This window comes from Lipotes vexillifer, unplaced genomic scaffold (assembly GCF_000442215.2).
Source record: "Lipotes vexillifer unplaced genomic scaffold, Lipotes_vexillifer_v1.1 scaffold1266, whole genome shotgun sequence".
Lineage (NCBI taxonomy): Eukaryota > Metazoa > Chordata > Mammalia > Artiodactyla > Lipotidae > Lipotes > Lipotes vexillifer.
In genome coordinates, this window is record NW_006778690.1 from 22,485 (window position 1) to 35,450 (window position 12,966).

At 43.1% G+C, this 12,966-nt stretch overlaps 1 protein-coding gene across 1 annotated transcript in view; it reads left to right on the forward strand.

Moving 5' to 3' along the window:
- Positions 1 to 4,884: 4,884 nt before the first annotated feature.
- SLC16A10 (solute carrier family 16 member 10) overlaps positions 4,885 to 12,966 on the forward strand; it is a 127,957-nt gene continuing 119,875 nt past the window's right edge. The window contains exon 1 of the mRNA XM_007451746.1: positions 4,885 to 5,362. Within this exon, the coding sequence (XP_007451808.1) occupies positions 5,017 to 5,362 (346 nt within the window). The 5' untranslated portion in view covers positions 4,885 to 5,016. The remainder of the gene's footprint in view (positions 5,363 to 12,966) is intronic.

Genomic DNA, 12,966 nt, shown 5'->3' on the forward strand with positions numbered 1-12,966 from the left:
GGACCTGTGAGGCACAACTACTGAAACATGGGCGCCTAGATCCTGTGCTCTGCAACAAGAGAAGCCACCGCAATGAGAAGCCCATGCACTGCAACAAAGAGTAGCCCCCACTTGCCGCAACTAGAGAAAGCCAGTGCACAGCTATGAAGACCCAACGCAGACAAAATTAAATAAATTAATAAATTAATTAAAACAAAACAAAAACAAAAAAAACTGACCTGCAGATAGGCAAGTGACTGGGCCAAGGTCACACAGATGGTGAAGTGACAGAGCTCATCTTCTGATTCTAGGTGCTCTTGCCACCATAGCCTGTGTCTTCTGTTGGAGGGTGTCAGCATAGCATAGTTTGGAGACATCTTCTCTGAAGATTATTCAGCCTTCTTAACCTGGTTTCGGATCCCCTAATAGGGGTTTGAGAAGGCTTATTGAACAACCAACAGTATAAAAACTGATGCACAGTGTTTGCTTTTAAAGACACTTTATATAAAAATAAAATATGTGAAGGGAGAAGTCATTGCATTAGAAAAAAAATGTTGAAGTTACTTTCAATTAGGAATGTAAAATGGGTAAATGTGTACACATAGTTAAAACTTATCCATTTAAGATGTAGGATTGGATCTAACAAGCTATAAAATGATAAGAGGTTTCTTTATTTTTATTAGGCTGGTGTTCATTATCTTAATCTAGTAGATAATGCTTTACCGTCAAAGTTAGACCAAAGTAAAAATAAAAACTTAATTGTTTTTACTGTATTAGCAACAACCAGTTAGAAGCTCTCATGGAAAAAAATTCATTCAGAAAAGCAGTGACAACAACATCAGCAGCAACAACAACATGAAAGTGAAATGTCTGAAAATAATCCTAATGAGAAATACACGGGACTTATATGAGAAACATTAGTAAACATCACTAAGAAAAAAACATCAATTTCCCTGTTGGGAAAAGTGGAGAATGACTATCAAGAGACCATTTATAAAAAAGGATATTCAGATGATTAATAAATATATTTGTCACTTATAGCTAAAGATTTGAAAAATAAACTAATAATGAAATTTCATTTTAACCCTAAATTGGCAGGATTTAAAAATAATCATATTATTCCATACTTCCTGAGGGGCCCTAACATGCCATTCTCATATAGTGCTGGTGGGGTTATAAACTGACAAAGTTGCTTTAAAATTTATCAATGTGTTTAGTGTCTTAAAATATGCATGTGCTTTTCACCAGTAATCTCACCTCTAGAAATTTATTCTAAAAAATTATCACAGGGCTTCCCTGGTGGCACAGTGGTTGAGAATCTGCCTGACGATGCAGGGGACATGGGTTCGTACCCCGGCCCGGGGAAGATTCCACATGCCGCAGAGCGGCTGGGCCCGTGAGCCATGGCTGCTGAGCCTGTGCGTCCGGAGCCTGTGCTCTGCAATGGGAGAGGCCACAACAGTGAGAGGCCCGCGTACCTCCCAAAAAAAAAAAAAAAAAAAAAAAAAAAAATTATCACAGATGCTGATAAATATTTGTGTGTAAGGATGTTTATTACAGTATTATTTATAATAGTGAAAAACCGGAAATAAATTATATGTGCAGTGATAGGAAATGGTTAAATCAGTTATGGTCCATCTCTATAGTTGAAGCCTATATAGCCACTAAACATGTTTTTGAAGAATATTTAATAACATGGGAAGTTATTTATGATACAACGGCTTAAGTGAAAAGAATGCAGTGTACAAAATTTTGCTTAGTTATGTATATTAGTTTACTAGGGCTGCCATAACAAAATATTGCAGACTGGCTGGCTCAAACGATAGAAATTTATCTCTCACAGATCTGGAGGATAGAAGTCCAAGATCAAGGTGTCAGCAGGTTTGTTTGTTTTCTTCTGAGGCCTCTCTCCTTGGCTTGCAGATGGCTGCCTTCCTTCTATGACCTCACATGGTTTTCCCTTGTGTCTCTCTCTTTCTGTGTCATAATATCCTCTTCTTATAAGGACACCAGTCAGATTGGATTAGGGCCCACTCTAATGGCCTCATTCTAACTTAATTACCTTTATTATAGGCCCTGTCTCCAGACACAGTCACATTCTAAGGTACTGGGGATTAAGGCTTCAATATGATTTTTTGCCTGGGTGGGGGGAGGGTACACAGTCCACAATACCGTGATTCTGATTTTATTTAAAAATGCAAAGAGGGCTTCCCTGGTGGCGAAGTGGTTGAGAGTCCGCCTGCCGATGCAGGCGACACAGGTTCGTGCCCCGGTCCAGGAAGATCCCACAGGCTGTGGAGCGGCTGGGCCCGTGAGCCATGGCCGCTGAGCCTGCACATCCGGAGCCTGTGCTCCGCAATAGGAGAGGCCACAACAGTGAGAGGCCCGCGTACCACTTGTAAAGCAATTATACTCCAATAAAAAAAAAAAAAAAAAAAAAAAGCAAAGCAAAAAAAAGACTGGAAGGAAGCATAGTAGATTTGTAGCTTTGTGAGCAGTCCTGAAGATTCATAATACGTGGTAACTGGTAAATAACTTTGCTGATGTACAAATCTAAGTCACATGGACCTTTGAAGATGGCCTGCAGCAAAGTCTACTGGGCATCCTCATCTCACTGGGCTTCTTTATGTTTCATTCATCATCTTGGATGTAGAAATTTCACTAAGGGTTAAAAGACTCGTAATTTTTTTTACGATGCCATATCATAGTTTATAGGGGAAATATGCAATAATGGTAGTTTCAAAACTGATGCTCTATCTTCCATGAATACATAAATAATTAAAAACTATTAAATGTTAAAGAGGTTGTATGAGTGGTGTAGTAATAAATTTAAAAAAATTTATTATTTTTTATGGTATCTACTATAGCATGTATTACTTTTATAATTGGGAAATAAATTCATGTTGTTTAAAAAATACTGACAATTTTCCATCTGAAAATATGGGATGAAGTTGATGTGATCAATTTCATGCTGTGTGATTCTTAAAAAAACTTTAATTCAATTCAATTTGGTTCAACAACTATTTGTTGTTCACTTACACTGTGCATGGTGCTATGGTTCAAAGCTCCATGAGACATCATCTGACCGTCTGAATACTCTTACTCTAATTAAGGAGACTGAAAACCACTCTGCTGACGGTGAAAAGTGTTATAAATAAAATATGGAAGCCTGGAGGGAGAATTGATAAAGGTGACTTCGTTTTAGAGTTAAGCCTTGAAGATAGAGTGAGAATTCACCATTCAAAAGAGGGGAAAGAAGGTCAGGCAAGGAGGTGTTTATTCCCCCCATTTATGTACTTAATCATTTACTTATATCAATATTGACTCATGGATATCTATTTTATACTTTGTGTTATAATCCATACCTTTTTTTTTTTTGGATGTGCTTTCTTTGCTCAATGAAATGTTGTGACTTTCAAAGTCAACAGAGGTGAACATCATAACTTTTAGTGGTTATATAGTACGTATTTAATCAATTCTCTACTGATGCACACTTTTGCTTCCACTTTTTATTTCCAACAGTGCTGGAATAACATCCTTGTACATTCATTTTTGTGCACTTGGGCGACTGTTCTTTAGTTTACCATTCTAATCCCATCCCTAAGACATATACTTGAGCTTTGTTCCCTGTTCCTCAAGTACACCCTGCTTTCCCTTAGCTTCCGCTATTTACCTAGAAGGCTCTTCCCCTGTCTTTGTCCACTGAAGTTCCCTGTATGATTCAGGGTTCAGCTCAAAGGCTATTTGCTGTATAAATTCTTCTCTAGCGTTTTGAAGAGAATTTAATGGTTCCATCCCACTTCTCTTTGTTGTATATGTGTTGTAACACTTATTATCCAACACTCCTATTCTATCCCAGGACTTCTCTCTACTAGATTTTGAACAGATAGAGGCAGAAATGTGATCAATCACACTCATTTGTGTACTCCATCATAAAGTAACTAGCATATGTTGACTTTGAAGGGAAGAATCTGAGTAACTGAGAAATTAAGAATTGTGCTCAAGGGACTTTCCTGGTGGTCCAGTGGGTAAGAATCCGTGCTCCCAATGCAGGGGGCCCAGGTTATATCCCTGGTCTGGGAACTAGATCCCCCATGCATGCAGCAACTAAGACCCCGTGCAGCCAAAAAAAAAAAAAATTGTGCTCAATATTGAGCAGCTAGTTACTCTTCATTTCTTTTACATACATTGTTGCTCCATGCTTCAGGAAGACAGAGGAGTTGAATACAGGTGCTAGTGTTTGTTTAAAGTACAAACAACTGTGCTAGTTTAATGTTTTTCAGCTGTCTGTCAAAAATGTTTGTTATTTGAAGACTTGTATAACAGTCTTCCAAAATGCCTGTTCATTATGCCAAGTATTCACAGGAAATTGCATATGAATGCAGGAGAAATTAAACAAGGCCTCTGATCTTTCCGACTTCCTTTTTAAGTCAGCAGGTGGCATAACGTATCTTATGTATTAGAATTAGTAATAAGAGGTGAATGCCAAAAAACAAAACAAAAAGAAAACAAAGAGATAATGTTAGTTTAGTCGTGAGGCTGTCAGTGAGCTGAGGCTAAAGAAGGTCCCGCACTGTGGTCCTGATGATCCACCAAGCGTGCACCTAGGAGGAGACGCGCCCCTTCCGTTAACACTTTGTGGCGGGGTGACCTGCACATCTGTGACCCCCGCCGGGTAGGAGGAGGCCCCGCTGCAGACGTGCGCGCAGATACAGCCACCCGCAGGCACCTGGCTCCGCGCGCCGCGGGAGGGGGGTGGGCCGGGGCAGGTCCCACCGCCGACCACGCCCCCAGGAGGTGGGGCGGGGGGGGCGGGCGTCTTTAAGACCGGGCTGCCCAGCCTCCTCTTCAGTCAGGGTGCGGGGCTGTGGACCAGGCGGTTCGAGTGTTAGCCGTGCGCCGCCTGCCCACGGGGGCCTCCACCACCCTCACCTCGGCCTCACTAGCCCGCCAACCCAACTCGGCGGCTCCTCCGCGAGCCTGCCGGGAACTCGCGCCCCTCGCGTTTCCCGGCCCCCGAGGGGGCAGCCTCGGGCCATGGTGCCCTCCCAGGAGGAGCCCGCCGCCGCGCGGGGGCCGAGCGAGGCGCAGCCGCCCGGCCCCGCGCCCCCAGGGGCCGCTCCGCTGCCCGGCCCGGGACCCTTGGATGGCCCGGAGGCGGCAGGGGCCGAGAAGGTGGAGGTAGAGCTGGCGGGGCCGGCGGGGCCGGCGGGCGCTGAGCCCCTTGAGCCCCCTGAGGGCGGCTGGGGTTGGCTGGTGATGCTGGCGGCCATGTGGTGCAACGGGTCGGTGTTCGGCATCCAGAACGCCTGCGGGGTGCTCTTCGTGTCCATGCTGAAGACCTTCGGGTCCAAGGACGATGACAAGATGGTCTTCAAGACAGGTGAGGCACAGCAGCCGCCGCGGCCATCCCCGAGGGGGCTGGCGCGGGGACCCCCGGGCATCCCGCGTGCGGAGCGAGCGTCGGCGCCGCCTAGTGCGCCTCTGTGGGTCCGTGTGTGCGGAGGTTGTGAGGGGTGGGTCTGTCCAGTTGCAAAAGCAGCCTGCTCTGTGCGCCTGTCTTTGTGTTGAATCCAGATGTAGGCACTGTATTTGGAAACAAGTCGCAAAACTTATTTGCCTAGATCTTCCTGCTTTCCTCTCTGCAGAATAGGGGCTAAGAGTCTGCGGTAGACTTTCTCTTAATTTTTGAAAACAAACAGACCCTTCCAAACCCTGTTACACCGCTCCGTCATTTTTACGGTCTCTTTCGTGACCGTGGGTTTTTGTTCATCTGCTCCCGGCGCTGCAGAGGGCTGTTTGTGTTGCGGGGAGGCAGGGTTGGCGAGATGAAAGATATGTATTCCAAGGTCACGGGAGTTCGGAAGGGGGCCCTGAAGGAACCACGGTTTCGTGGCGTTTTTTTTTTTTTTTTTTTTTTTTTTTTGCGCGGGGGGGAAGGGGTTGTCACTCTGCTAAATATAGGAGACAGCCAGATCAGGGACTGGGAAGAGGGAGGTGAAGGGTTGCCCTTTCTTAGTGTGTTGTCATATTTAATCATATACCAAATTAGATGAAAAAGGTGCAGACTCAAAAATTTTTTTCCGTGTAGAGGGTTGGTTATTACCTGATCTACCAAATCCAAGACCTTCTGTATAATGCCTTTACATACATTATTTCACGTCATCCTGCGAGGCAGGCGTTGTCAACCCCATTTAGGTGAGAAAAGTGAAGCTTGTTGAAATAAAGTGTCCTAATGAGCCCAGAATGGAGATAAGACACACATCTTACGACTTAAAGGGCCAAGTGATTTCCATTACTAAATCAGGCTCCCTCCTTGCCGTTTGGGCAACTATATGGTTAATGGTCTTTTTTTTTTAACTTTAATTTTCGTTTATTTTTAGAGTTTTCCTTAGGTCTTTAGTGTGCATACAAAAAATACATAAGACTCGTAACAAATTCTAAGAGAGAGGTAATGTTGGGAGTTTTAAAGCCTTATATATCAAGAGTATTATACTATATGTATCATTATTCAGCTTTTCTTCTGCTCTGCATTGTTTGCAGTTTATCCCCATAATACCTCAATTTGAGCTGGTAGCTTAAATTCTTTACATTTTAACTCATAGTTTTCCATTGTATGAATATATTATACTTTATATGCATTTTTCCTTTAATAAACATTTAGGTTACTTCCAAATTTACTATAGACAATGCTGCCATGCATATTCTTGTACATTGGCTCCTTGCGCATGTGAATCAAGTACCATATTTAACCTGGAATTTCTGTTCCTTAAATAGCTTTTAAAGCTGTTGTGTTCTGCAGGTCACAGGATACAAAAGTGTTCAAAATGTAATATGATGTACCTGCTTGGAAGGCAACTATTGTACAGTTTATCAGGATAGATATGCATATGTAGTGGTAAACAAAAATTATTATTATTTTTTTTTTCTTGCGTTATGCGGGCCTCTCACTGTCGTGGCCTCTCCCATTTGCGGAGCACAGGCTCCGGACGCGCAGGCCCAGCGGCCATGGCTCACGGGCCCAGCCGCTCCGCGGCATGTGGGATCCTCCCGAAACGGGGCACGAACCCGCGTCTCCTGCATCGGCAGGCGGACTCTCAAGCACTGCGCCACCAGGGAAGCCCAACAAAAATTATTTTGTGTCTTTTCTCTATGAGTATCGGGTATCTGGGAGGCAAAAGCCCAAGGAGGCAGAATTCACAGAGTCAGCATTTTAAGACTAGTTCCTTCAGCATTTAGCATATTCTTGCCTGGGATTACAGACGTTTATTGCAGTCAAAACACCAAAACAAAACAGTCTTTTGTTTACCACTGGTTTTGCAAACTCAGGTGAGTAGATCCATTGGTATCTGTGGAGTGTCTTATTTTTTCTCCTTCCTAACTTTTTTTTTGAGAGAGTGACCAACTGCTGGAGAGAGACCATAGCTTTACCAGGGATCAGAGTTTTGCAGTGTCGAAGCCTCTGTATCTCTACCGTCCCCAAGGTTCCCATTGCTACAACAGGCCAATTCTGGGTAGCTGAAGGGGAGGGAGGCCACAGGGACCTGCTCTCTTGAACTTTTTGAAACTCTCTATTTTCAGTTTTGTTGAATGTCTTTCTCCATTTACTCATTTAAATCCTTGATGGCTTTCAGCCGTGTTTGTGTGTGGGGGGGTGTGTACCACACAATCAAGTATACAGGTGTGCCAGCGAAACACTGAAGATCTTTGTGCTCTTCTGCATGACTGCCATGTGTGGTTGGTTGTGCCCTTGCACAAAGGTACACAATTCAGGGTCAGTGGTGACTGGAAACCAGCCTGTGCTCTGGGTGCCCTTTATCTAATTCCTGCAGAGGGGCCTAACACCCCAGCTAGATGGCACAAAAGCCTGTACTTGTACTTGGTCGATATGTGAAACATGTACAGCAGATAAACTTTAAGGTCTGAGGTCACCTCATCGGTGAAAAAATGGTGACAGGATAGTCTTTTAGCCAGTTAATGTTGAGATCCACCCCCCTTCTGTCTCTCTCTCCTTTCTTCGCTCCCTTCCTCCTTCCTCTCTTTCTCTCTCTCCCCCCTTTCTCTTTACCTCCCTCCCTCCATCTCTCTCTCACACACACACACACACACACACACACACACACACACACACACACACACACACACGTGTTTCATATAAAGTCTCATCTACAGTAGGCCCTGAAGTGTTTGAGAACACCTGCCTTGAAGTTTGACTCTTCAGTCTTTTTTATCTGGATATTCTAATGCTGAGTCATCTGTGATCAAACGTATGCTAACTTCAAGTACAACGTAAAACATATCTGGAACTGTTTAAGGCTTTTATTTTTTCAAAGTTTCGGTCCATTTTCGAAGTCTGGAACAGAGGGACTAGAGCCCGTGCATTCCATATCCTCTCTGCAGCCTCTCCCTCCTTTACTTTCTTTTTTAAAAAAATTAATTAATTTATTTTTGGCTGTGTTGGGTCTTCGTTTCTGTACGAGGGCTTTCTCTAGTTGCGGCAAGCGGGGGCCCCTCTTCATCGGGGTGCGTGGGCCTCTCACTATCGCGGCCTCTTGTTGCGGAGCATGGGCTCCAGACGCGCAGGCTCAGTAGTTGTGGTGCAAGGGCTTAGTTGCTCCGCGGCATGTGGGATCTTCCCAGACCAGGGCTCGAACCCGTGTCCCCTGCATTGGCAGGCAGATTCTCAACCACTGCGCCACCGGGGAAGCCCTCGGTCCATTTTCTATTACGTTATTCATGATTGATAATTCCGGCATTAGAGGGCAGTCTCCACGTGTTCATTAGCTTCTTTATAATTATAAGCCCAAGGATACACAGGGAGGTGGTGTTGGAATGGGAACCTAGGCTTCCAAATGATGGTTCATATTTCTTGAGAACTTCACATGTGCCAGGCCCAGTGCTAAGCACTTTACATGCATTCCTATTTTAAACCTTACTACAACTCCATGAGATAGGCTTTATTTATTTATTTATTTTTAAAGAAACTTATCTGTTGAGCTTTCATTTATTATTTATTTAATTTATTTATGTATTTTGGCTGTGCTGGGTGTTCATTGTGGCATGTGGGATCTTTAGTTGCGGCATGCATATGGGATCTAGTTCCCTGACCAGAGATTGAACCCGGGCCCCCTGCATTGGGAGCATGGAGTCTTACCCACTGGACCACCAGGGACGTCCCGAGATAGGCTTTATTTAATCTTTCTTTTCCGATGTGGAAACTCAGGCTTATAGAGATTAAGTAAGTGGTGGAGCCAGGGTTCAACCTCAGGCTGATGTGACTTCAGAAGCTAGGTTTTGAATGCTTGATCATATTGCATTGGCTAGAGAACATTCTGCTAATCCAGTCTTCTTTATGTTTGGTTAATTCAAGTGTTAGAAATTGAGTACTATACCGAGAATTCTGGCGTTAGAAAAGAGGTCTGAAGGATTAGGGTCCCTGTTTCTTGGTCTTACTTGGCTGTCAGTAAGCAATTGCCAGTTGTTGATGTCTCGTTGAAATAGATTTTTGGGCGTTCCCTGGTGGTCTAGTGGTTAGGATTTGGTGCTTTCACTGCTGTGGCCTGGGTTCAGTCCCTGGTTGGGGAACTGAGATCCTGCAAGCCATGCGGCGTGGCCAAAATTAAAAAAAGAAAGAATTAGGTTTTTGAAGTATAGGGAGATGTTCACGGAGAAGCAAGATAATTTCACATGGCATTCAAGGAGGAGTCTGGGGTTTCCTTTGAAGAACCAGGCTCCTTTAGACTGATCCATAGCAGGACAGTACTTCCAGGCAGAACTGAAGAGGAACCTTCCTCAGGCTTTACTTTTTCTCTTCAGGGCTCTCTTACCTCTTTCTGTGTCACTGACGATTCACCCAAAATTTCTCAGGAAAAGGGCGTGGAGAAATTCACTCACATTAAGATATAAGTGAGTTTACACATCTTAATGTTACTCCTTATTCATTCTAAAAATGTTTACCAAGTATCTGACACCCTCTGTGCTGGGCACTGGAGGTGGTAATAGAGAGAGGAAGTCAGCTGTTCCCAAGGAGAACAGCTGATTCCCTTTTGATCTGCTGTGGGATACAAATAAGTAAACAGAGTACTTCTCTTTGCAGTATACCAGGACTCAGTCTTAATGTAAGAGGCTGAAACTCTAAGGAAATTCCCACGAACGGTGGAGGCTGGGAAAGGCATTGGATGGCCTCTTTCTCTGTGGCAATAAATCTCACTTGGTGAAATTAAGACTTTGGAAAGGGGAAGAAGGCCGAACTCCAATTTAGGCAGTAGAACCAATTAAAAATGTTGAGTGCATCACAGCCCTATTACGTTATCCTGGCTGCTGTTGACATGGCACTCAGAGATATGCCTTGCACATACTGCTGTGTTAGAAAGGTCCATCAGAGGGAGCAAGCTGAGCTTGAGTTGTCTCTTTTCAGTTAAGTTTTATCTGTTCATATGTACGTGCTTCTTGCCCGGATCGGGGGAAATCAGACACTTTTGGGAAAACTAAAACAGATACTACAATTAACTGGAACATTGTTTTCCCTTAGAAATTGCAACTTTGCTTTAACTTTGGTTATTGGAAAACCTATTTTTAGTTCCTTCATGGAACTGAGAAAGATTCTAGGGTTCTTTTAGCTTCCTGACACAGTGCTGTGGATATTCTCTGGGATCTTACTAGGGTATTAGTCTAGTTTACTTATCTGCTTTCTTCCTGGAAAAAGAAAAAAATATTTTAGTGGTATATTGACGTTTAAAAAATAACTATTTAAAACAAGTATGTTTTCAGAATCAGTATTTAGGGTCATTAGTGATATTCTTTTGAAGAAATTATGTCTTTGTGGTCCAGAGGCTTGGTCAAGAAGACCCCTACTTCTTTTAGTAATTCCCAAAATGTGTCCTTTAATAGCCTTTCTTTAAAGAAGAGGCCTGTGGTTAAATAAGTTTGAGAAACACTGCACATTATCTTCCTCTTTTGGATATTTTCAACTATAAATCAAGGTATTAAAAATTCAACAGTTTTAAAGGAAAGTAGGCTATCAAGAAGGTCCAAAAAGGGACACTCTTTGGTTATAATCATTAACGCAACTCTACCTTCCCTGTGTGGAGGTAGATTGCTCTTCAGATAGTTATAATCACAAAGTAGGAGTTTTAGTAGCATTTAGGGATGAATGCATCTTACAACACCTCCCAACGTGGTCTTACTAGCACCTCTGAAAGTGTAAGTCAGTTAGCTCTTCCTGAAGGTTTTTTAAAAAAAAGCTTTTGCAATTACATACTGATATTATGCTGATATATACATACTGCAATTGTATGCTACACCTGAACTTACAGGAGGTTTTGGCTATAGTTCAGAACTGAACTGCTATGTCTGGTTTTTATGGAGAGGGCTTTATTTTTGGTGGGGAAAGCTGTCTGCATAGCTAACCATTTCTATGTCATAGGAAAGTTTTTGGTAATGGTGTTTTCTTAAGATGGTTTCAGTGAACGAATGATCTGATTCGTGGTCCTATACTATATACATGTTTCACTATAAGGAAAATACCTGACGCTTATTTGCACTCAAAGAGAGGTTGAAAAGCCAAGAGAACTCACTTATGGCAGCTGTTACGATGCTTGAATTTCCTTCATTCTCTTCTGTCTTAAAACACCCAACCTTATATTCCATGTGAATTCATCTAAACTGCCTGTTAAAATAAGTTATTAGACCACAAAAATTGTTCCGGGACTTTGGAATAATAAAGACATGAGCATGGTTTGAGCATTTCATACTCCGTTTCCAGAATGTTTCTGAGTTCAGTGCAAGACTGAAAAGTGTAAATAGTATGTAGTGAATTCTGATTAAGTACACCAATATGAGTATTCCTGTGGTGTTTTATCGTAGAATTTTTATCAATAGAATTAACAGTCTAAAGAACCAACTCAACCAAAAATAAAAGTGTATGAATTATTTCAGGAGAGGTTTTGAGGTGTCTTTTAGAATAAATTGTACTCTGTGCTCTTGATGTGATTTGTTGTATCATTTTTATATGGGTCCTTGTTTGTTTGGTTTTTTTTCTTTTTTTTTTTTTGCGGTACGCGGGCCTCTCACTGCTGTGGCCTCTCCCGTTGCGGAGCACAGGCTCCGGACGCGCAGGCTCAGCGGCCATGGCTTACGGGCCCAGCCGCTCCGTGTCATGTGGGATCCTCCCGGACCAGGGCACAAACCCGTGTCCCCTGTATCGGCAGGTGGACTCTCAACCACTGCGACACCAGGGAAGCCCTAAGGGTCCTTGTTGAATCCATGTTGCAGTTCCTTGAGGCTTGGTCCCAGGCCATGTGCTTGCTTCACTTTTCTTGCCTTCCCTGGGTGTCTTATATGCCCTGTGGCTCCAGCCACTATCTTGGGGTGTTATTTCCAAATTTCTTCTTTGTGTTCAAGACCCATATTACCTATTTCTAGAAAATTCCATTTGGATGCACAGGTACATCATACTTAGCTAATTTTAACTCATTTCTTAGCCACCCCACTTAGTGTTCACCTGCCACCAAAAACAACAGCCCACCTGTGGATAGGCGTATCCTTCCTTCTGAATTCTCTCAGTGCATAACACCTCTGATGGCTCATGTCAGAAACCTGGAATCCACCTTAATTTCTTATTTCTCCTCTTTCCTATTTCGTTAAATTAGACAGTCCTTTTGTGTTTACCTCCTTAATGCCTCATAAGTCAATCCCTGTCTTTTCCTTTAGTGCTGTGCCTTAATTCATGCTTTCATTACTTTTGGCCTCAATTATTGTCGTAACCCATTAACTGGTCTACCTGTCCTCAGTTATACAAGTGAGTGGTTTTTCTGAAACATTGGACCATATCATTTTTCTATTTAAAAGCCATCGGTGATACCCATTAGTTCTGGGAAAACCAAATGCCTTTGAGCACTGGCCCTTGCCTGACCCTCTAGCCTTGCTTCTCACCTCTCTCCCATCTTGCGCGGCATGCGGGATCTTAGTTCCCTGACCAGGGATCTA